The following is a 23,010-nucleotide window of genomic DNA, read 5'->3' on the forward strand; positions in this document are numbered from 1 at the left end:
GGGTCCTCGACTACTACTGCTGCTGCTGCGTCTACTTCCTATTTGGTCAGCCCTTTGTTCAAGCTCCTTTACTCCTCCCCGCCCATCGCAAACTGCTGCACTACAATCGCCTCATGTTTCGCTATTCACGATCCTCAAGCAGAGCATCATGGTTGATTCTCCAGAACTAACAATCCGTCAGGATTCAGCAGGCGACGAACCTCCTTCTCGTTTCCCCGATCTCGTTAACGACGAAAAGCCGACCGGCCGATATACCCCCGATCTTCTTGCTGGCGTCTATCGAGGAATTCGAAAGCTACCTTCAGTCAAGCTCTCGAGAAGTCCTTCACGGTTGCACTTAAAGAGCTCATCCGGAAGTCTACACTCCGCTCATTCCTCCACCTCGAGTGCACCCCCCGCAAGCGAAGCGCCTCCTCAGCATGCTCGAAACTTGACCCTTCAGTATAGTTTGTCGAAGCCTCTACCGCGGTCGCCGCCGTATCAAGAATCTATACATCCTCAAGATTCGACCTCCCCCAATCTGCCTAGTGTGCCAGAGGGGCAGATTCCTTCACCCAAGTTCTTCGATCCGTCACCTTCGACCTCACCACTACCGACACCGCCCCCGAAGACAGAAAGTTTCTTTGATAGCCGATCAAGCACTATGGAGTCAGCATCTGCGCCACCGCAGCACCCATATGGCGCCCACGAAGCCAATAATAGCATGAGCAGTGTGTCGAGTGCCTCCAGATATGACTCGCAAGAACAACCCGACGGCCTGAAGCCCAGAGGTACTGGATCAGCTTCTGCTGGTCCATCACCCAATGTCGCTCAACGGGCAACCCCTGTAGGCGGACCTTCCAATGGCCCTTCAACACACTTGTCCGGTCTTATGTGCAATGTTCACCGAACGACTGGACGTGAGCCCCATGCCCTAGTCGGAGCTACAACTACCATCCTGGGCGACAAGCTCTATGTGTTTGGAGGCCGGATCCTGTCTAGAAGCCGACCTGCGCCTCTGACATCGGATATGTACGAGTTGGATCTGATTCGTCGACACTGGACGAAGCTGGAAACAACAGGCGACGTTCCACCACCTCGATACTTCCACTCCATGTGCGCTTTGGGTGACACCAAGATGGTTTGTTACGGTGGCATGTCACCTGCCCCTAACCAGCCTCCTGGTGGTGACCAGCAGCAACCCGAAATCACTGTCATGTCTGATATCTACATCTACGACGTCAACACCAGAGCCTGGACCTTTATTCCGACACAAGACCCTCCCCAGGGCCGCTACGCCCATTGCGCCTGCATCCTTCCTTCATCTGCCACCTTTTCTTCGCACCGCGCTCCTCTTTCTGCTTTACAACATAATCCTTCGACTGGCAACCCTAATGAGGGCCGAATCGGCATTAATATTGATGGTTCAGGTGGTGCAGAAATGGTCATTGTTGGTGGACAGGATGGCAGAAACAATTACATTGAGCAGATCAGTGTCTTCAACTTGCGAAGCCTGAAATGGACCTCAACACAGCCTCTCGACAGAAGCTGGGGCGCATATAGGAGTGTGACTGCCCCTCTTCCGCCTTCAGTGGCTTCCAAACTCGGCCGCCGACAATCGAACGGTATGCAACGTCACGATGGAGGTATCAGCCAAGAAGCCCGTGAACCAGGGGCTTCGATGTTGATTTACTGCAATTATAACTTCTTGGACGTTAAGCTCGAGCTACAAATCCGGGCGCCTGACGGTACTCTCACAGAGCGGCCAATGTCAGGCAACTATTCACCACCAGGATTGCGATTCCCGAACGGCGGAGTTATCGATACCCATTTTGTCGTCAGTGGCACGTACCTAACCTCATCTCGACAAGAATATGCGCTCTGGGCTCTAGATCTGCGAACCTTGACATGGAGTCGTATCGATGCCGGAGGAAGTGTGTTCAGCCAGGGAAGCTGGAATCGTGGAGTTTTATGGAACCGCCGAAACACATTTGTGATCTTGGGCAATAGGAAAAGGAGTCTCGTCGATGACTATAATCATCGACGTATCAACTTTTCCAATGTGTGCATGGTCGAGTTGGAAGCATTTGGCTTTTACGACAATCCCCGCAAGACAAGTCCACTTTCAGGTTTCATCTCAGCCAGCAGCCCTTATGCTGGGCCTGGTCTGAGTTTGGCGCGCAAAGCAGGATACACAGCGGGTGGACGATACCACTCAAGGGCGAGCGAGGAGCTTGGCGAGAAGTCATTCGCCATGCGCGAACTTGCCGATATGGATATTCTGTGCATCGGTGGCGAGCGTATTCCAGTCAACTCGAGAATCGTCGGACGACGATGGGGACCTTATTTCGTGCAACTTCTACGGGAGGGAACGGCGACACAGGATGGGAGCGATGCCATGACTCTTAGATCTGGTCTCTCAAGCAACCCATTACGCGCATCGGCCATCACAATCACACCGAACTCGAGGGTAGCAGACAGCTCATCCTCCATGATTAGCACTGTTGGCTCGTCACTGAGCTCTTCTGGTGCCGCTTCAAGCACCGCAGCTTCAAGTTTCACCACAGGCGCCATGAGCCATGAGGCCAACCCGACGAACATTAACGCGGCGCCTACACCTCACTCACTACCGCCAAACTCACGACCGAGATGTCTTTACCTCCCACACACATATCTTACGATCCAGGCGCTGCTTCACTTCCTCTACACGAGCTCTCTCCCACCTCCGACATCTCCTCTTTGCACCCCCCAGATCCTTTGCTCGCTACTCCAGATCGCCCGACCGTACCGTATTGACGGACTATTGGAGGCTGTAGTCGAGCGACTTCACGCCTTGCTCGACAGTCGCAACGCTGCGGCTGTTTTCAATGCTACAGCCATGGCAGCTGGCGGTGGCCGAGGCATTGATGGATCCCTCAACCCCAATTTCTTTGTTGGAACTCTGGATCCTGTGGGCTCGCCTACTAACACTTCCGACTTTTCTCTGGGACATACCCCTGGCGACAGTTTCTCATCGGATCTTCAGACTCGTACTGAGGGCCTGACGCTCAACACCAATGTGCAACAACTGAGCAGACCATCCAGCGATGAGCTATCTGCTACAACAAGCCAGAGCGGTTCAGAGTGGAGTTCCTCGGAGATTGGAGGCAGCGAACGCGACAACTTTGTATGGAATGGTGAACTAAGCAGTGTAATTGGCCTACAGAAGCGAGGTCTTCGAGGCTTGATGGAGGGTAGGAGGATGAGAGAACGAACAGGCACAGCAGCTGGTGGAAATGGCATGGGGCCAAGCTACACAAGCGGACAAGGCCAACAGCGTGTTGGTCTGGGAATAGCAGGATCATAAGCTGACCAAGGCGACTTATCAAGCGAGCTAGGGATGGACTCGGCGAAAATATTGTGACATGTAATGAATCCAGTCACGACCTGTAGAAGAGGTGGATTTTGTAGGAGCGTATATGAAGCATTTGATGATGGACATAACACTTCATAGTAGATAGCATTATCATCACGTCTGATGAGTTCATTTGTTAAACATTCACCAAACCTCGATCCTGTTTCATATGCGCCATTCTATACAACGATACTTGAAATCATGCTAATTAACTATACAATGGGTATCCGATCTATATGCAACTTCTTACAGCTTCGCCTTTCCACCCTGAAGCTCTCTCCAATCCTTCTCCGTAAACGGCACATAGCTCTCCTCCTTGAGCCAGTATATCTCCCCAAGACTCTTATCACCAGTTGGATCAACACCTGCTTCTCGCAGCGCATGTTTCTGCTGCTTCATAGTCCCCGTGATCTGCCCACCGCCGAGCTCACTCATGATTCTCAAGAACAACGGTCTCGCGAACTTGGGCAACTCAGCGCGCACGTGAGTAGCTATGTCCTGCATTGTCTCTGCAGTAGGATCAGAGGATAAGTGGACTGCTGCACAACCTGCTCTTCCATCGTGATGGGGAAGCGATACACCGTATACGTTTGCTTCTTTGACGGAGGGGTGTTTACATAGTGCATCACTGACTTCGGCGGTGGAAACATTCTCGCCCTTCCAGCGGAATGTATCGCCTATACGATCGTGGAAGTAAATGCGTCCATCGCTATCCCACCTCACGACATCGCCTGTGCGAAACCAGGTATCGCCTTTACTAAATACATCGCGAAGGACTTTTGCTTCTGTAGCTGCGCGATTGTTGTAGTAGCCTTGGAAGCGACCAAATGGGTTCCCTGACGGTAGACGGAAGAGCATTTCACCTGGTTCGCCGGTACGAGCTTTGTAGCAGCGCCCTGTGTCGGGGTTGCGCTTGGGCAGATCAGTTTCCCAATCGACTTCTACCAGAGCGACGGAGAAGCTCATGATTAGGTTGTATACCCAGCCATTGCGACCGATTGCGCCAGCGGCGTAGTCGTTTTTGCTAAGGTTGAAGGTCGCAAAGGTTCCTTCTGTGGCAGCGTAGAATTCACAGATTCCCTCAACGCCGAAACGTTCTTTGAATTCATTCCAGATATCTGGTCTTAAACCGTTTCCAAAAGCTACTTTGACGTTGTGCTTCTTGTCGAGACATTCACCTGTTTCAGGATCGTGCTGCGGTGGTGCGGCGAGTAAGTACCGCAGGGTCTCGCCGACGTAGAGGATTGATGTTGCGCCTGAGTCGCGGACTTCATTCCAGAAGGTCTTAGTCGAGAATTTGCGGCCCAGGGCTTGGGTGCTCCCTGAGAGGAGAGTTGCGCTGAAGGAGAAGATTGTTGCAGAGGAGTGATATAGGGGCATTGACTGGAGGGTTAGCTTGGTTTGAGAAGATGGGGGGGAAGACTTACGGAGTACATGATGTCGCCTTTTGATCGGTCAAGGAGTTGTTCGGACATTGAGCCAGCAACGATCAACTTTCCCCAGGACACGATGGCAGCTTTGGGCATGCCGGTCGTTCCAGAGGTGTAAATGAGAATAGCCATGCTTGAAAGACTCTTCTCGGATCGGTCGGAGTCCGGCACGCGGATACCTTCTGTCGCAGCGATTTGCGCTTCAACTTCAGGAGTATGAATGATGAAGCGAATGTCCTTCAGCTGATCACGAACGTCTTGTCCAACATTCTCCTCGACGTTAGGATCCACGATACATAACTTTGTCGTAGCAGCCTTCAAGCAATGGATCAACGAGGCTCCAGAGAGGTTATAGTTCAAAAACGCTGGCTTCGCTCCAATGCTCCAGAGGCCAAGCCATACAAAGATATACGAATCCGAGTTTTGAAAGTCGAGCGCTACGATATCTCCTTTCTTGACTCCCTCGTTCTTTAGCCATTGGCCATACTTCAGCACCTGCTGGTAAACATCTTTATACGAAAGACGTTTCCCCTCGAATATGAGTAATGCGCGACCAGAGGTTGAAGAGTTGGTAGCTATGTTTTCGAGGAGGTAGTATAGATTCAGGCGATCGGTCCATTCGCGATAGTACATTCGTGAAGCGGCGGTGATTACGCAGCGCAGGAGGAAGAGGTCGTACCATGTTGACGATCGGGCATTCAAGTATGCTAGCGATGCCGCGGCCGCAGGGGCAGTTATTGAAAGGGGGACTAAACAGTTAGATTCTGATTGAGATTCAATTCGGTAGATTTACTCACGAGGCATTGTTGTTTATGCAAAAGAAAGAGTTGATGTTGAAGAAAGGGTCAAAGTCGCTTGACGTACGTGGGTCGATGGTCTGATAGCGATAAGAGAGACGGTGACGACAGCGCAAACTCCACTAAAGCACCGACGACCGAGAGTTTATATAAACGCTATAACTGCTTGGCATTCAAGTTCGTTGGTGGTTCATGAATGCTACAGTTTTCGCCAAGGGGGTACCAGCTGGCACTCCAACACGAGACAATTGCCCCATTTGAACTAGATTTCTGCAACCTTGTTATAATTGAGGTTGTATGCAACTGTGGTGCCTCGGCTGGAAAATGAGGCGTAGCAAGTTGAGTTGATGCGGGGAGGATCTGGGGAAGTTTTGAGATATCAGAGGATGTAGTAAAAGATGAGATTGGCATTAGGGATCGTTAATGGTTCCTGGCGATCTGGTAACGATAGCGCCCGTTGCTAGATGCAGTCAGCACTGCCTTTGCAGGGGTTGATGTGTTGGATCGGCGCTGGAGGCAGTTGATCGATTAACTACAGTGAATAGAAGGGCTAGAACAGTTACGAAGAATAGAGTTTGTTCTTCTGTTTAAGCTAAATTTGGTAGGGTCACAAAGAAAACGTTAGGGGCTTTGGGCGTTGTAAAGGTTGATTATCGAGGTGTATTCGTCCCAACACGGAGCGTAGCCAGCCAATCTGACCCGTCAAACTTCCAATTGCTTACAAAAGAGGAATTAATCTTCAAAAGAATAGTAAATACGTGATATGTATACAATTGAGGAGCAAGACGTTCAGCTGCCAGCTTGAATGATTTAGATGGGAGATGATCGGCATCGGGCCTTGGACTCCCCGACCTCACGTGATATCGTGATGTCGTGTAGCTATGCTCCCCCATCCCTCCACGTATCGATCCAAATCGACAGGGAGCTCTGATAAGAGCCTCTTCACCATCCCCGTCTCAACCTCAATTAAAACGGCATAATGGCGCCCGGCGACGTCAAAGACACTTCCGCGGCGCCGTCCGCTCCGCCCCCCGAGAAACAATCCGACATTTACAGGAGAACCCGTATCGTCATCTCCTTTTGGTTGATAGTGCTGTGTTTGGGCGTGCCGATATGGTGGAAGACTACTACGATATACCGGGCGAATCTCCCTCTCGATGGGATGATGCAGTGGGCTGAGGGAAAAGTGAGCAGAAACCTGATGGTGATGTGGTGTTGATGGCTAATGAAGGGGTAGGCTTGTCGTCCTGTGTTTCCTCTTCAGATCTCTGTGAAAGCGGATGCGCTGCAGGATAATGAGGCGCAGAATCTTGTGCGGTTGACGCAGCATGCTCTTGACGACCATAACGACTTCTCGGGACATCATCTGCGTCTTCAACTTGCTCCCAAGGGGGGCGCTTCGCCTTCGCCCGCCGCCGATGATGATTCCCATGTCGCACTCACGATCCAACTTGCGCCTGGCGAGAGCAACTCTGCTACTTTAGACCCCGACTCGGCTGTCCTCAACATCGGTTATCCCTCCAACGCAATCCCTTCTGCGTCGTCATCGTCTTCCGCACTCGCTACATACATCGCAAACGAGCTACAGTCGACATTCTCCGAAGAACAATCCATCATTTCATACCTCCTATCGACATCTTCAGCCCCCGATGCGAAACCTCAAGGCTTGACCCCCGAGGTCGTCGACAGGTTGTCAAAGCGAACTACACGATCTCTACGATACTCGCCAACATACCATCTTACCTTCTCCCTATTCACAGCCGGCGCAGCACCGAGCACGTGGGATATTGAGAAGGCGATCGAGGAGTACATGAAGCCGATGCTTGATGTCCTAGGCCCAATTCATAACTTTACTATTGATACTCAGGTTCAGCTGTATGCGACGCCCGGTGCTCAATCGCAGGTGTTGAGTAAGGAGGACCTAGCATCTTTCATCAATGCTGCTGAATGGCCTCTGTCTCCTTCAATTGCGGGTGCTCCGACCGTCAACTTTGTTATCTACATTGGCGACCAGAAGATTGGCCTTGATTCGGAGACAGAGACGTCACAGTCGTGGATGTTTCCCCAATGGGGCAGTGTATACTTGCTTTCGCTACCCGAGACAACGACGCATGTATCCAGTGAGACACTCAAGCAGCCAATGCTCACATTCACTGGACATTTGCTGTCACTCCTGGGTACACCTCAGTCAGGTTCCCTCCCACTACGACTATCCACCCTCTCCCGCATCCGCTCAGCAGATCTCCTCCTCCGCGCCTCATCAACTCTCGGTTCTCTCGCCCGTCTGTCTCTCGCCCTCCCCTCAATCTCAATTCCCCACAGTGTCGCCGATGGAGTTGCTTCAACAATGGAGCATCTTCAACAAGCATGTGCCAGTCTCGGCGCTCCCTCTGGACTCTTGCACGCTAGAATCGCAGAGGAAGAGGCAGAGCGAGCGTTTTTCGAGAAGAGCATGGTTGGACAGCTATACTTCCCTGATGAGCATAAGATAGCGGTGTATTTACCGCTGCTGGGACCGGTGGGTGTTCCATTGGTTATGGGACTTATTAATGAGCTTAGAGGGTGGATTCAGAGGAGGAGACAGAGGGCAAAGGATGCGGGAGAGAAGAAGGCCCAATGAGATTAGATTTGATATAGACGATACCTATGTATGAGCATTAATAGCATGTTTTCCTTTGCTATCAGCCTTTTATAGGGCTAACGGTAAGCAAGGGAACAGTGTGTTTCTTGTTATGTGCTTCAATTGACCGTCGTTGTGACATTTACATGTAAGCCACGTGGTTGAGGCGTGCTATTTTTACTTGTGATTGTCACGGATCTCGGCTCTTTTTCCCCGTCTGTGCGCCAGCTCTTCCATTGACGTAACGCCAGCTTATCTTACACAATCCCATGTCATCCGCAATCTTTCCCATTTCCTGCTTCTCCAAACCCAATTGAACCCTCTCACCATGTCATGACACGGCCAAAATGCTTCCAGAACCAACACTCACACTAACCCTCCCCAGCATCCACGATGGCATCACCCTCGACTGTCGAATCTATCATCCTCTCTCACTGTCCGCGAATCCCAAAGCTCCAACATGGCTGAAACATGCTGCTGTGGTTGCTCATCCTTATGCGCCTATGGGAGGATGCTATGATGACCCTGTGGTTGGAGCGGCAGCTGCGCAGTTACTACGGAAGGGGTTCTTAGTAGGGACTTTTAACTTTCGGTAGGTGATTCTTCGGTCTGGGGAGCTGGAGCTGATTGTGTAGAGGTGCACATGGATCTGCGGGACGGACTTCATGGACTGCGAAACCCGAACGAGACGATTATGCTACCGTTGTCGCTTTTGTTCTACACTACGTTCACGACCTTGATCCCTTCCGACCGCACATCGACAATACCCTCCACAGCGAACCCTCCACGCCGACAAGGTTAGAAGCGCCGATTAGTCTCGACGCAGTTGTCACTTCAGCACCTCGACCACGACCAATCTTGCTTATGGGAGGTTACTCCTACGGCGGAATGGTCGTAACGCTGATCCCACCCCTCGACGCAATTCTCCAGCCGTTCATATCGCCCATCGCAGGATCCGACGCCGCAGAAGTTCGACTTCGAGCTGCGCATCTTGCTGAGCAGCAGAACATCGTGCTTGCGAGTGCCCGTGCCGCAATGATGGAGGGGTCAGCGCGGGGGAGGAGCAAGCGAGGTGTAAGAATTGGGGGCGACGAGAGTGGGAGTCCACGACGAAGTCATTCCAGTGCCAGGAGAAGCTTTTCGCTGGACGATGAGAGGTTTAGAAAGGGTGTTCACGATTTCATCGCCAAGGCTCGAGCTGGGAGACATTCGAGAAACGTTTCGCAAAATCCACCTACGGCTGTCGTACCGCCTGAGCCAGGAGAGCATCTCCCTCGTATTACGGATCTCACCATGCCACGACCTGCTTACCTCATGATCTCACCTCCCCAAGGCGTGGTTACACACCTAGCGACCATGTCACTTCTCCCGTCAGCGTTAGTGAAGAACAAGGATCCCCAGGATGTAGCGGCTGAAGAAAAGCTGATTAGGAATTCGTCACTTGTGATCTTTGGGGATGAAGATGGGTTTGCGCCTGTGGGGAAGTTTAGAAGTTGGAAGGCGAAGATGGAGGGCAAGATGGGATCGCAGTTTAGGGGGAGGGAGATTGAGACGGCGGGACATTTTTGGGTGGAGGAGGGGGTTTTGGATCAGTTGAGGGAGAGGGTTGGGGAGTTTGCTGATGAGTTACTTGCGGGATAGGAAATTTACGGGCGTTTTCTTGGGATGTTGGAGTAATATGGACTACGGGGCTTAACGGACAGTTTGAATCTATAGTCGGTATATAGCAGGGGACTGTGTGAGAGATGAGTAATGAATCAACAGACAATATCTCAATGGCACGGAGCTGATTCGATAAACACAATGACAGGCAAGTTAATATAAGTTGATTCTTAGATTATCTATTCAGCAACTTCATGGTTGAGCCGTATACAACGAGATCTCCTTCTAATAGTTCTCTACTCTTGGTGCTCAAGCTCTTGCGTCTGCTCAGCCTTCTCGACGCGGCGCTCGAGGTCCTGACCAGCAGCAAACTTGGCCTCGTCCATAAGAGGAACGAACAAGGGGGCCTCGGTGAAGAGATATCGCATTTCCTCAAGGGGTCGATTGGCGGTCTCAGGGAGAATAGCCCAGAAGTAGACCGCGTTGGTAAAGTTGCAGACCTGGGTTATCAGCATAATTCACCAGCGAGAGTGAGGGGAAGAACTTACAATGAAGAGGATATACCATCTCCAGCCAATGCCGTGCTTGTCATCAAGAGCGACAGAGGTAGTCTGGCCAATCATGGTGTTGAAAGCGAAGGACATCATAGTAGCCAATGACACACCTTTAGCACGGGTCTTCATGTCGAAGATCTCAGCGGGGATGATCCAAGACAGGGGACCACATGTAGCGCTGAAGGAGAAGTTGTAGATCCATGTAACGACGATAAAGCCCCATCCAGCGGCACCACCGCCAGTGTTCTCGGATCCAGGAGGGAAACTGGCGAGAAGAACAGTTGCGATGATGAAAGTGATGCAGTTGAGAATGTTGCCGCCGATCAAAGGCCAGCGACGTCCGGTTCTGTCAATGACGAGCATGCAGATGAACTGAGCGACCAGGGCGATGACGGACGAGATCATCTGGTATCGAAGGGTCTCGTCACCCTTGATACCGATCTTGGCGTAGATTTCGACAGAGTAGTACTGAATAGCACTAACACCAGTCATTTGCGCAGCGACTTGCACAGAGATGGCAAGCCACAGACGTCGGAAACACGACCTGTCAGTGAAGAGCTCACTGTAGCTCTTGGCAGAAGCCTCATGCTCCATCGCAAGACGCTCCTGGATCTGGTCAAACTCGGCACGCACCCAAGTATCGTTGATATCACCGTGCGCGTGGAGTTTGGCGAGCGTCTGAAGACCCTCGTCAGCGCGGCCGTGGTCAATCAACCAACGAGGAGACTCGGGGAAGAAGAGGATCAAAGCGGCGAGAATCACGGCGGGCAGGTTCTGGATACCAAGGGGGATACGCCATTGGCCTGAGTTGTCGTCGCCGATGCCAGTGTATGTTCCGTAGCCAATTGCTGTGGCGACGAGGGCACCGATGCCGAGCATGAATTGCTGGAGGGCTGTTACACGGCCACGAATGTCAGGATGGCAGAGCTCTCCTTGGTACACGGGAACGATCATGACGAGAAAACCGACACTGAGAGTGTTAGTTTGTATATCATATGGGGGGTTCTGGGGAGACATACCCAAGACCAGCGAGACAGCGGCCCGCGTAGAGGTAGTTGATGTGATCAGCAGCAGTCTGAAGACTACCACCCAGAATAAAGATCAAAGCACCGATCATGATTGTCCATTTTCTTCCGAGACGATCACCAGCATAACCAGCGAACATGGCACCAAAGAAAGCACCGCCCGTGAACACAGACACAACAGCACCACTGCACTCATTAGCTTCAGCTCTCATACAGCGAGGAGATGAGCGTACGTAGCATTGGGATCATCGCCAAACTTGCTCTTGAAGTTCCCAGAGGCAATGACCTCGGCGATTACACCGAGATCATAACCGTAGAGAAGAGAGCCTAGAGAGGCAAACACGGAAACGAGGAACTGATACCACTTTGGTGGAAGAGCCATGATGTCGATGATGGTGGGTTTATTTACTGATCAAACTGAGGGAGGAGGTTTAGTGGGTGGGTGTATTTATACATGTCAGTCCATGGTATTATTGCAAGGGGGTCGTTCCGAGTACCCGAGCGCGTCAAGAGGAACTTTAGAAAAAGGATCATCCATCGAGACCCAAAGCAAGTTTGAGTGAACTATGCTTTTCTTCTCCATGGGGTGAGTCAACTCTAGTTTGACGAAATACGGGGTCTACAGCGGGTCATTGTCCCATGGGGATTTGACGAGGAGCGAAGCAAGCGATGTACCCAGTGGAGTTGATATCTTTGACCTGTCAACGCGGAGATTATAAGAAACCCCGCGATCCCTTCCGATTGGAGCGCACAAAAAGTGCGGCTCTGTACCGCTACGCGTACCGGTTTGTTTCTATGACTGGTGCGCAAAGTTTTCTGGTTCACTTACACAGGGTTAGGCGAAGCAGAGTCTCTAAAGTTAGTGGAGAAGAACTTCCGGACTTGGATCTCCCGGCCGAGAAGGGTCTCGTGCTGCGGAGGAGGACAAGCGCGCCAATGGGAGGCAGAGAAAGGTGGGTTAAGAAACGCCTTATACAGGGTTTAAACAAGCGCCGTGACATGCTTGCGCCTGATGCTATTGTCCAAGGTGAGGGGTTCGCCGTACTTGACCGTTAGTATGGAGATGGCGAGAATCAGGCATAAATTGGTTGACTTCTCTCTTTTTTGGTCTGTCAAATTTGTAAACAATTGTTGAGTTTATTCTTGTAGACTGCAGTTGAAAATGGCTACGTTTACTCGCATTGCTGACGATGAGCGTCCCTCCATCTCAGTAGACCCCAGCGCCATCATCTCCAAGATCGAGGATAACATCTATGGTGGTTTCACAGAGTAAGTCCCCAGCCTCACCCTCAGCTGATGAATCACACCCTGACATACGTGGTACAGGCACATGGGTCGCTGCATCTACGGCGGCATCTACGACCCCGGAAATCCCCTGTCTGACGAGAATGGTTTCCGAAAGGATGTCATTGAGGCCTTCAAAGAGCTCAACTGTCCTGTTGTGAGATATCCTGGTGGTAACTTTGTTGCTACGTATCATTGGCTTGATGGTGTTGGGCCTAGGGAGAAGAGACCTGCTAGGTAAGTGTTGTTTTTTTATGAGGAGGAATTGAGTGAGAGGCTGATGGAATAGACCTGAACTTGCGTGGATTGGTACAGAGACGAATGAATTTGGCACAGATGAGTTTCTTAAGTGGTGTGAGGTTGTAGGCACTGAGCCTTACTTCGCTCTCAACTTTGGAACTGGTAAGTCTTATTTGCGCTTCAAAGAGACGGTTACTAACTGAGTTTAGGTACTCTGGATGAAGGTCAGTCTCACCATCACTCTCTAAACACCAAATACTGACTCTACTAGCTCTCGCATGGGTTGAGTACTGCAACTCCGACAGACCAACATACTACGCCAACCTCCGTCGTCAAAACGGCCGCGAGAAGCCCTACAACGTACTCCCTCTCCTCTCCCCTCTCCCCTCTTCTCGGTTCCCTCACTAACACTCTCAGGTCAAATACTGGGCTCTCGGAAACGAGATGTACGGGCCCTGGCAAGTCGGCCAGATGACAAAGGAAGACTACGCCAAGAAGGCCTACCAATGGGCCAAGGCCATTAAGCTTCTCGATCCCAACGTCGAGCTGATTCTCTGCGGTGAAACAGGCCACAGCTCTTGGGACGCGTATGTCATCAAGGAGTGCATCAAGTTTGACATTCACGGCCTGGGTGGAAGCACGACTGCTAGTCTTATTGATCAGCATAGCATTCACATTTACACTGCTAGTGAGGATCACTACAAGAACGCCACTGGTAAGTTCCCCCTTCTTGGTTTGCGCAGTGGAGGTACTAACGGTGTAGCCCCTCGTTCTGCTGAGCGTGCCATCGAGATCACAGCCGGTCTCATCGACCTCGCTCGCATCGAGAACAAAGTCCCCCCCTCCGTTCGCCGTCAAAAGATCTGCTTCGACGAGTGGAACGTATGGGATCCCGTGCGCGCCCCAGGCGAAGAAGGCGCCGAGGAGAAATACAACCTCTCCGACGCCCTCGCCGTAGCAATCTGGCTCAACGTCTTTGTCCGCCAGTCCAAACACATGGGCATGGCCAACATTGCGCAAAGCGTAAACGTCATTTCGCCCCTGATGACCACCAAAGACGGACTCCTCAAGCAGCCTACCTGGTGGCCTTTGCTTCTGTACAGCAAGTACATGCGTGGCTCTACTATTGCTGTCAACGTTCGTGCGGGAGAGTATCAGGGCCCTACGCATCCGGAGTGGATCCGCGGTGCTATTGAGACGCCGTGGTTGGATGTTAGTGCTGCGCTTGATAAGGATGGTGTTGTTAACCTTGCTGTTGTGAATATTCATGAGGAGAAGGACTTTGAGACGGAGTTGAGGGGCTTGACGGGTGGCAAGGAGGTGGAGGTTCATACTGTTAGTGGAAAGGATGTCAAGGTTGTTAACACTGCCGAGAAGGAGGAGGTTGGTATTAAGGAGTCCAAGTGGAATGGTGAGGGCTTGTTTACGTTCCCCAAGCACTCGTTTACTCTGCTGCGCTGGAAGCTGTAGACTTGGATAGATCGGATGGCTTGGATATAGAACAATAGATGTCAATTCATGATCTTTTCGCCATATGGATGTGATCTTGCTTTCTCGATTTCATGCGTGCTACAAAAAGTTTATATGTACTGAATTTAACCACATTTATCTGACCTTTGGAGAAGTCATCTAAAGTTAGGCCAGAAGCTTACATCTGGAGTCCTATTTCTCCTCTGGCTTGGTCTCCTCCGTACCATTCACAAGACTCTCATTCTTTTCTCCCTTACTCTCAGCCTCAATAGCATCAGTCTTAGCTTTCTCCATTAGCCTCTGTTGCTCCTCAACCCACTTCCCGGCAGCATCAACAGCCCCAATCGGATCCTCGTGCATGAGCAGATACCCCTGGATGGCCGCCGGACTAAACACCAGCGAGGGAACTAGCCTTGTGAATTCCTCCGCCAACGCAGCTACCGACTTTGTTGTGTCCACTGACTTTTCCGGAGGTTCCTTCGCAGCATGTTCAATTGATCCAACCTCATCGTGGGAGGTTCCGTACATTAGTCTAAACAGCTGGGTGATCGTTTCAGACGAAGCGAGGCCAAACTCAACAGAGAAGTCGACTCGTCCAGGGCGCAACAGGGCAGGATCGATGTTTTCGGTGTGATTAGATGTCATCACAAGAACGCGACCTTCCTGTGCGCCTACACCGTCAATAACGTTGAGCAGGCCTGACAAAGAGATAGGTTCACGCATAGGCTTCGGCGGCCCATTATTTGTTTGGGTCTCCTGCTTCTTACGCTTGTTGGTCAAGCCCGCTGCATCAATATCCTCCAACAATACAAGGCAAGTCCGAGGTAAATCGCGGAAGAGCGTTGCGAGACTATCTTCCGAGAGGTTAGGCGAGCTGAGACTGATCATATAGATGTTGAGACCCATCAGCCCAGCAGCAGCAAGCGTCAAACTCGTCTTTCCCGTGCCGGGCGGGCCTGAGAAGAGGTAGCCCCGTCGGTAGGGAATACCCCTCGTGGCGTACCAATTCTTAGTGCGAGGGTTCAAGTATCGCGAAAGGTCCTTGATGAGGCTCTGCTTGATGGCCTCATCGAGCGCAATAGTCGACATGGGCCGTGTTGGCTTGGACATACACTTTGTCCAAGAGAGCTCGTCGCCGAAGGACTTGACTGCTCGGTAGATGCTTGTGCGGCCTCGTTGTTTCTCGAGGTACTCGATGCGCGCATTGTAGATAATGCGCTTGAGCACATCGGCGTTACGACCGAGGCATGAAAGCTCAATCTTCTCCGGGCGTCGTGAGAACGGGGACGATTCCTGGCTTTCGACGGATCTTGTGAAGGAGATGAGGCGATTCTCATGCATGAAGAAATGCGTGCCCACAGACGGTGTCCAATGCAAAGGCCTCGCATTATACAGAGAAATCTTGGACCTCAATTCATCAAGACTAGCAGTCGGATCAACATCCTCAACATCATCGTCCCCACCACCCTGATTACTCGGCGACGGGATCAACGAAAAGGGCTCATGGTCGAGGGTGCTCGACGCAAGAAGACGATGATTATTGCGCGAGAGCTTATGCCTCGCAACCCAACTCATGACATAGTTAAAAATCTCATCGTGCGCTTTAATCTCGACACTCGAGATGAACTGGGACTTTGCGGCGCTGCCAACGGCTTGGAAGAGGTAGGGTGTGAGGTAGAGGAGGAAAGCGACAGAGGGGAGGGTTGTGCCGCCGGGGAAGAGGGATTCTACCAGGCTGCTGACTGAGCCTAGGGCGAGGATGCTCTTTGTGCTGGGGGCTGTGGTGTTGGTGGCCATGATGGATGATGCTGAGGATGGGTTGAGGAGAGAGAGGGAATGGGGTGATTATATATTTACTCTAGCTGCCCTTTTTCGTCATTTACTCAGTCATTCACTTATTATTCGGTGCATTTTATTCACTGCCTCTTTTGACGTAGGCGATAGCCAACAAGTCTCACCTGCATAAGGCGATGCATCACGATCAATTGACCCCTGAGGTGACAAAAGAAACCGCCGATCTATCTCAAGGTTTGTCAAAGCTCTTACAAGTTTGGGATCATTTCTTATATTTCTTCACGAATAGTAAGCACAGGAGATACCCTCTTCTCTTTATTGTAACGTGGCTTGACTTTACTTATTTTATATCATGTTTGTATAAGTTAATATGAGCGTATTCACGCCTCCAGACTTGGGTTTCTGTCACCCTTTGCCGTCCCATCCAAAGAGGCAGCCGTTAATGCAGCTGACCAACGGACCTGCATAACAGCCACTGTGCCTTACCAAAATTGCCTCTACAGAGAGAACAGTGACCCACGGTTTGCCTCTTTTTTGCAATAACCATCAAAGCCATTCCGGTGACTTGCATTGCATCCTTGCTGATCGCAGCAGAAGGGGGAGTGTTTTTCTATGGTGACCCCTCACAGGCTGCCTGTAAGTGGAGTTTAGGCAGATGAGGGGTGTTGAAGTATTTGGTCAGCCTTTATCATCGCAGTTGAACAAGACTGGGATGCGATGCGATTCATTGGTCTGCTTCTTGGAGATGGTGTTTTGTTTTCTTGGCGGAGTCATTTGCGTTGATGCCTACCCTAGGCCTGATGGCGAACCAGACCTACCCAGCTCTTCAACGACAATGGACTGTTTAGAGATCGAGTGACAGGAAGTGGAAGATTGGTTACAAAATCTGGATCAATACCTACTTGCCTTTTTACAACGATCTATAATACTCCGTGACTTTTTAAGCATTCTACTTTGCCTTTGAGCCTTTGAGCCACAGAAGCACCGAAAAATAGCACTAGTTGGCCCGCAGTTTTCTGCGCTATCTGAAACACGTTTCAACGTCTGAGGTTTCCCTAACATCGCTACGTCATCCCTTTTATAATCGCCATGAAACATCGTGAACCTCATGAGGCGTGATTTTACTTCACAGTTCAGCACGCGGACCGTCAGTACTATGAGAAGATAGAGAAATTAAGAATGGTATTTTCCAAAACACGCGTGGTATCGGTTAGCGTTTCAGCCATGAGGTCTTGCAACGCTCGCTCCATTCAATAACAATACCCAAACACACTCAAACCCCTGATCATGACCATATAGAAGAGAAGTTCCAATACAGTAACACAATATGCGCTCCAGTGCGCCCATACACGCTTTTCATTATCGTCAGATCGTCTGACTATAATGCATTTAGGTCATAACGTGATCCTGCACGGCATTCGAAGAGTTCTATAATCTCAGTTAGCTAAACCATTCGTCCCTTGACGGGTCGATAACTTACCTTGTTGACTTCACCAACCACATCAACACCACTGTACCGCAGCTTAAACAACAAGCTATCCAGTCCCAGAGGACCCAGCCTCAACAGCGAGGCTATAAAGCTGTAATACTGCACATTGCGACATATTCCCCTCTCCTTCTCCTGCAGTTCCTGAAACTCAGCATACTCCTTCTCAAGCTGCCCCCTAATCTCAATCTCCCTATGCGTCGCCTTTTGAAATTCCTCCTCGATTTCCTTCTGCACATTACGTATCGTAGTCTCGCAGTGCTGCAGCCTCGAGGTGTGATTGAGCAGAATTCGTCTGTACTCATCAGACTCTGGGTCTACGTTTTGTTGTTCAAGGGTTTGCTTCACAAATGCCAGGCTCTCGATGATTTCTGCCTCTCTTGCCCGGAAGATCTTGAGGTTTTCGCATAGGGCTTGGTGTTTTCTGTTGGGGCCTTGCGTAGCTGCTATGGCGGACTCTGTGGCTTGGACTTTGGTTTTGGAGGTTGTGAGGAGCGGTGTGAGCTTTTCTCCTTCTGATTTTTCTTGGAGTTCTAGGAGTTCTAGACTTTTGATTATATCCTCTGGAGTTGAGGGGAGTGAAGGAGTTGATTCTGGTTGTGGCTATTATGACGAGTAAGTAAGTGGTGACTAAAAGTTTTCCATTATGGTATACTTACCGAGTTCGAGTTTGATTCTGTAGCGTTTTCAGTAACAGGTTCGTGGACGGACTCGTCAGAGTCGATCTGCATCTCTGTTTCCACAGACTCTCTGACGTGGGCTTCAGGCCGTTCAACAGTTTCAGAAGGCTCCTCAGGTTGAGGTTGCCCCGAGGCTTCAGACTCCATGCCTTCAGGTTGAGACGATGGCTCTGATTTAGGGGACTTGCAGTCCTCTCCCTTATCGGCGCTGGAGCTCCTGTATTCAGGAAAATCTGATACTGTTTCCACAAACATAGAGTCATCTTCCATCGTCGCGTCCACTTGATCTTCGTGGACGGTCGGACATGATGACTCCGCACGTGTAGCCCCTGGAGAATCCGCCGTGACCGTCGTGACACTCGACGCCCTCGAAACAGGAGAGGATGCCGACGCGTAGTCGGACACGACCGATGAGGAAGACGGCACCGGAGAAGCCCGTGATACAACACTTGGTGCCTCCGGCGGCGTATCCTCAAACCACGACTGGCGTCGCGGCGGTATTCTCGCAGGGAACAGACACTTGCTGTTGCTTCTTTTCTTTCCTGGTTTCGAGACCAAAATGCTTGAGGGCATTACTCAAATCACCTCTGCTGAGCTTTGGATTGTTCTTATCCCGCTCCCTTGGGGAGCGAAGCAGAGTGACTTTGAGATCATGACAAGTATCTCCGTTAGGATTGTACCTGCCCTGGTACCCCCTGATCAGATCCCGCAGGTCCCTCCTCATGGCGACAGTCCACCTCTCAGGCTCGAACGCTCTAGATGTCCACTTCCATGGCCACTGCGTCGTGATGATCTCGATGTCTCTTGCGAGGGTCATGCGAGGATCTGGAGGAGGTGCTTTCTTGTCAAGCTTCATCCAGATCTCTTCACCCGATAGAGGCTTGGGGTCAGATGTAGATTTTAGTCCTCTCTTGATGCGTGGCGCATATGAATCCTTACTGCCGTAGGGTCTGCCTATACGGCGACGACGGGAAGAATCACTGGCCATTGCATTAGACATTTTGTTGCATGTGACGAAAATGCAGCTATAGATGACTTACTCTGAGGGGCATTTTCGATCGTTAGTTGCTGGAGTATTTATACTCTCGCGTTAATACGGGTTATACCATCTTTCTATATAGTTCTACCAGTATCAAGACGTGTCAAAGAGGAGGTCGTGATAATGGCTGCAACCCTCACAACCCTAGCGATCAGCTAACTGGGACGTCAATATAGCATTCTAGATTCATTCTTCACTAATGGCATTCTCTCATGACGTTGGAGTTTGAGACAAATGACCAGGTCCAAAGCCCATACAGTGTAGGAAACGCGACTATATTCGTCTCGAACCAATATTTTAGTGCCTCTTAGTTAGCCTTCATGTCCATCAATCAAAAAAAATCAGAAACCATTAAAAGTATTACCCAAAGAGGCAATATCTCATGTCGAATTGGGGCATTCAACACAGTGCGTTGAAGTGGAATAATAGAGGTTCGAGTGAGCTGATCGATACGGCGAGTTTGATTGCCCCCCGCTATATAGCGAGATTAGCAGGAATGTCTTGGTTTATTTGATAAAATACAGACTACTTTCTTGTACTAGAATTTCGTGGGCAGCTAGCGCGTTGGTGTCCGTGTTTTATTTGCTTCCCGAGACATGCCCAACCGCACAGTGTGAGGCTGGCCTGTATCTATTGAAGGAAGATCAAATGATCAGTTGATCAGTGACACTAGCGGTCTGGCAAAAAGAAAAGAAAATTTGATAAGAGAAGAGGCCTGAGCGATACACCCAAAAGATGACGAGAATAGGGGGAGAGAAGAGAAAAGTAGATGACGCTGTGGAGAATCTCGCGGGCGACTGAGCGGGCTGAATGTTCGATACAGTGTCTATATCACTGTGCAGACAAAACCGGGAGCGTGTCGCATTTTTGGAGATGCTGCGATAAGCGAAGACTTGTGATCACCAACCTTAGCACAAGATGCACAGAATGATCAGCATAAAGCGAGTTATGCTATTCTTCAGCCTCATTCATGATACTCTCCGCCATCTGGACCAACTCAACACCATTCCCCTCCAGTCTCCCCAATAACTTCGCCATCCCACCAGGCCCCAACCTCACCAACGTCTCGACAACACTGCAGTGTCTAACCTCCTCCAGAACCTCCTTCACACGTCCTTCCAGCCTCTTCTCCTCATCTTCCAGGCCAACATCGCTCTTCCCCATCTGATCCAGCTCTTCTAAGACATCATCGTTTGCCTGCGCAATCAATCTGTCGTATTCCTCAACTTGCGACGTGTAATGCTGTAGGAGATGATCTGCTTTCATTTCCATGTCTTTGTGTTGCTGTTCCACGATTCCTCGAACTTTGAGGATCTTCTCCCGTTCTGATTCGTAGGCCTTCATGTCGGAGGTTAATTTGTCAACTTTTGCATTGATGTGGTTCATTTGTGTTGCTTCCTTTGCTTGGTATGAAGCTGCAATCTCGTCCAGTGAATTGGTTACCGCCTCGAGCTCTTTTTGCTTCTGGGCGTGCAATGATTGTAATGAGTTGGTGATGTCCGTGATGCTTTGTGGGCGTGGGTCAGCAGACTCGGCTGTTCGTGCTCGCTTCGGGCTCAGCGAAGGTGAGGAGGGTATTATTGAACGCTTTGCAGGTGTAGAAATGTCGACATATTCCTCCTCCTCCTCCTCATCATCATCCTCGTCGCCATAATGGTCGATGCCTAAGTAGTCAAGAAATCCACGCTCGTCTTCTTGCACGACCGTGCTGATTGAACGCTTCAATCGTGTCACTGTTGTGTGTGAAGCACCGCGTCTAGCATTATCACCAGCAGCGAAATAAAAGCACGCGTCCCGGATGTCGCTGTTCTTCAAATGCGGGCGACGTCGATCGCGCTTCATTGCGCGCTCGCGCAGATAATTCTTGACAAACTGAAAGTCGTTCTGATGCTCATCCGCTGGGAAGACTCGATGGATAATTCTAAAGAGCTTCCTCATACTCTCCAGAATCTCAATGCCCCATTTCTTTGGTACGAAGCCTGCGACTAAGTCCCATGGCCACTGGCGTGAAAGAAGGTATACCGTTCGGGCGGCATCGCCTACTCGCTTTCCCATTGTGGATTTCTGCATTCGCCAACCCAGTCTCAATGCGACGTGTTTGTCAGACATAATCTGATGAGCAGTGCTGCGAGGGCGTCCACGAGGCTTGGAGCCAGGCAGCTTTTCGCTTAACACGGATGTTGACGACTTTGGCGGTCGTCCTCGACGCTTTGGCTGAGTGGAGGGAAGCATCAAGGCCAGCCCGATTTTTGTATCGGCGAGTTCATCGTGGTCAATGGTCTGCGAGCGGCGAAGACTCCGACGCGCCGCGAAAGTCATTGCGCGCTCGCGATAGTGCTGGCAATGGAAGCTTTTTGGAGAAGAGTCAAGTTGATAGATGGAAGTCCCCTCAGTAGGCCTTAATGGAGGCTGCCTAGGTAGGTACCTTACGGTACGGTCCCAACTGAGTCAGACAGCTTTCAGCATTATGACCCCTATAGATATCAGCCACCAATTTTATTTCCCCAGCAACCCGGCAGTATCGAACAGTTTCAATCAAGGTGAGACAGGTAAAGAAAAGAAAACCGTCAGATCATGGATGAGGATCTATGTGAATCACTTTCCTACTAGGTGAATGCTTTGAAGACCTTAGTATTAGGTGCAGTCTGGAGCTAGCGGCGATTGTCTTAGTGGAATCTACGGTGCTAAAGATCGTGGGAAACGACTAACACGGATGAAATGAAGACGACAAGCCCATTTACCGGGATCAGAATCATCTTATCTTATCATCCTTCAACACGCAGAAAAACAACAATGTCATCTGTTGTAGAACAACCTGAAACATGCCATCTGCCTCTCTCCACGCCCAGCGACCTCTTCCAAGACCCTTCCAAGCGCTCTTCATCCATTCTTGTACTTCCTCTCCCATTCTCCAAGCGGCAGTACATCTCCCCCAATCAGACATCCCCAGACCTCCCAAAATAGACACACTAAACCACTACTGGCGTCGCCTAATAACGTTAAACGCGCGCCTCCAACACCCGTGGCCAATTACACGACCCCTCCATATCCACAACCTTATTTCTGGAGTCTTCTCAACACCAAGCCCTTTGTATCGTCTGTCTCTCGGCTCTGCTTTCTCGCTCAGCTTGTGTTTCTTTGTTTCATCTGCCGGTGCAACTATGATGCGCATCCTTGTCTTCCTTCCCGCGCTTGTGTTGCGCTCACACCATGCAGAAACCCCGTAGTAATTTCCCCAGGCGCCCTCATGGATTATCCACATATGCAAATCGGGTGGTTCTCGAGATCTGTGTTCCTGCTTTTAGCATTCTAGCTTAAACAAATTCCTTGCTTCTGTCCTGGGACGTACGGCGCTTGCTCAAACTTGGTAGTACGGATGGACACACTCTCTCCACCAAGATATCTCCATCTCGACTGTAACCGCCCACTCTCTTAACCGCCCATGGCTCTCCCAAACAGCCGCTCTGCTGAGCCAATATCAGCAACCCATTCATGAGAAACTGCTTCTTTCAGACACGAGTGTGCTGTTTCATTGTCTCTGGATCTTGTTTCAGTCCCAGAGCCGCCCACCTTGAGATTGGTCTTTGTCCTCTCCCCGAGACCTTAAAGCTGCTTC

The 23,010-nt window shown here is 50.6% G+C and overlaps 10 protein-coding genes across 10 annotated transcripts; 4 read left to right on the forward strand and 6 right to left on the reverse strand.

Annotated features, from left to right (window-relative positions):
- Positions 1-148: 148 nt before the first annotated feature.
- Positions 149-3,325, forward strand: J7337_003233 (uncharacterized protein; the record flags this gene model as incomplete). Its single annotated transcript, XM_044820950.1, has 1 exon — positions 149-3,325. The coding sequence occupies one exon, from the start codon at positions 149-151 to the stop codon at positions 3,323-3,325; it is 3,177 nt and encodes a 1,058-aa protein (XP_044685250.1).
- Positions 3,326-3,619: 294 nt separating this feature from the next.
- On the reverse strand, positions 3,620-5,607 carry J7337_003234 (uncharacterized protein; the record flags this gene model as incomplete). The annotated part of the gene is made up of 3 exons (XM_044820951.1): positions 3,620-4,756; positions 4,801-5,552; positions 5,601-5,607. The coding sequence occupies 3 exons, from the start codon at positions 5,605-5,607 to the stop codon at positions 3,620-3,622; spliced, it is 1,896 nt and encodes a 631-aa protein (XP_044685251.1).
- Positions 5,608-6,579: 972 nt separating this feature from the next.
- Positions 6,580-8,220, forward strand: J7337_003235 (uncharacterized protein; the record flags this gene model as incomplete). The annotated part of the gene is made up of 2 exons (XM_044820952.1): positions 6,580-6,786; positions 6,838-8,220. The coding sequence occupies 2 exons, from the start codon at positions 6,580-6,582 to the stop codon at positions 8,218-8,220; spliced, it is 1,590 nt and encodes a 529-aa protein (XP_044685252.1).
- Positions 8,221-8,567: 347 nt separating this feature from the next.
- Positions 8,568-9,861, forward strand: J7337_003236 (uncharacterized protein; the record flags this gene model as incomplete). The annotated part of the gene is made up of 2 exons (XM_044820953.1): positions 8,568-8,812; positions 8,856-9,861. 2 exons carry the CDS (start codon positions 8,568-8,570, stop codon positions 9,859-9,861), a joined length of 1,251 nt encoding a protein of 416 aa, XP_044685253.1.
- A 257-nt stretch (positions 9,862-10,118) lies between these two features.
- J7337_003237 (uncharacterized protein) lies at positions 10,119-11,783 on the reverse strand (the record flags this gene model as incomplete). The annotated part of the gene is made up of 4 exons (XM_044820954.1): positions 10,119-10,322; positions 10,371-11,346; positions 11,396-11,587; positions 11,635-11,783. The coding sequence occupies 4 exons, from the start codon at positions 11,781-11,783 to the stop codon at positions 10,119-10,121; spliced, it is 1,521 nt and encodes a 506-aa protein (XP_044685254.1).
- A 780-nt stretch (positions 11,784-12,563) lies between these two features.
- Positions 12,564-14,395, forward strand: J7337_003238 (uncharacterized protein; the record flags this gene model as incomplete). The annotated part of the gene is made up of 6 exons (XM_044820955.1): positions 12,564-12,670; positions 12,728-12,922; positions 12,975-13,087; positions 13,197-13,285; positions 13,343-13,640; positions 13,689-14,395. 6 exons carry the CDS (start codon positions 12,564-12,566, stop codon positions 14,393-14,395), a joined length of 1,509 nt encoding a protein of 502 aa, XP_044685255.1.
- Positions 14,396-14,587: 192 nt separating this feature from the next.
- Positions 14,588-16,192, reverse strand: J7337_003239 (uncharacterized protein; the record flags this gene model as incomplete). The annotated part of the gene is made up of 1 exon (XM_044820956.1): positions 14,588-16,192. One exon carries the CDS (start codon positions 16,190-16,192, stop codon positions 14,588-14,590), a length of 1,605 nt encoding a protein of 534 aa, XP_044685256.1.
- Positions 16,193-17,578: 1,386 nt separating this feature from the next.
- Positions 17,579-18,625, reverse strand: J7337_003240 (uncharacterized protein; the record flags this gene model as incomplete). Its single annotated transcript, XM_044820957.1, has 3 exons — positions 17,579-17,617; positions 17,670-18,278; positions 18,335-18,625. The coding sequence occupies 3 exons, from the start codon at positions 18,623-18,625 to the stop codon at positions 17,579-17,581; spliced, it is 939 nt and encodes a 312-aa protein (XP_044685257.1).
- A 202-nt stretch (positions 18,626-18,827) lies between these two features.
- J7337_003241 (uncharacterized protein) lies at positions 18,828-19,355 on the reverse strand (the record flags this gene model as incomplete). Its single annotated transcript, XM_044820958.1, has 2 exons — positions 18,828-18,942; positions 19,036-19,355. 2 exons carry the CDS (start codon positions 19,353-19,355, stop codon positions 18,828-18,830), a joined length of 435 nt encoding a protein of 144 aa, XP_044685258.1.
- Positions 19,356-20,345: 990 nt separating this feature from the next.
- Positions 20,346-21,713, reverse strand: J7337_003242 (uncharacterized protein; the record flags this gene model as incomplete). The annotated part of the gene is made up of 1 exon (XM_044820959.1): positions 20,346-21,713. The coding sequence occupies one exon, from the start codon at positions 21,711-21,713 to the stop codon at positions 20,346-20,348; it is 1,368 nt and encodes a 455-aa protein (XP_044685259.1).
- Between the last annotated feature and the right edge of the window lie 1,297 nt (positions 21,714-23,010).

The sequence above is a fragment of the Fusarium musae genome, chromosome 2 (genome assembly GCF_019915245.1).
Source record: "Fusarium musae strain F31 chromosome 2, whole genome shotgun sequence".
Taxonomy (NCBI): Eukaryota; Fungi; Ascomycota; class Sordariomycetes; order Hypocreales; family Nectriaceae; genus Fusarium; species Fusarium musae.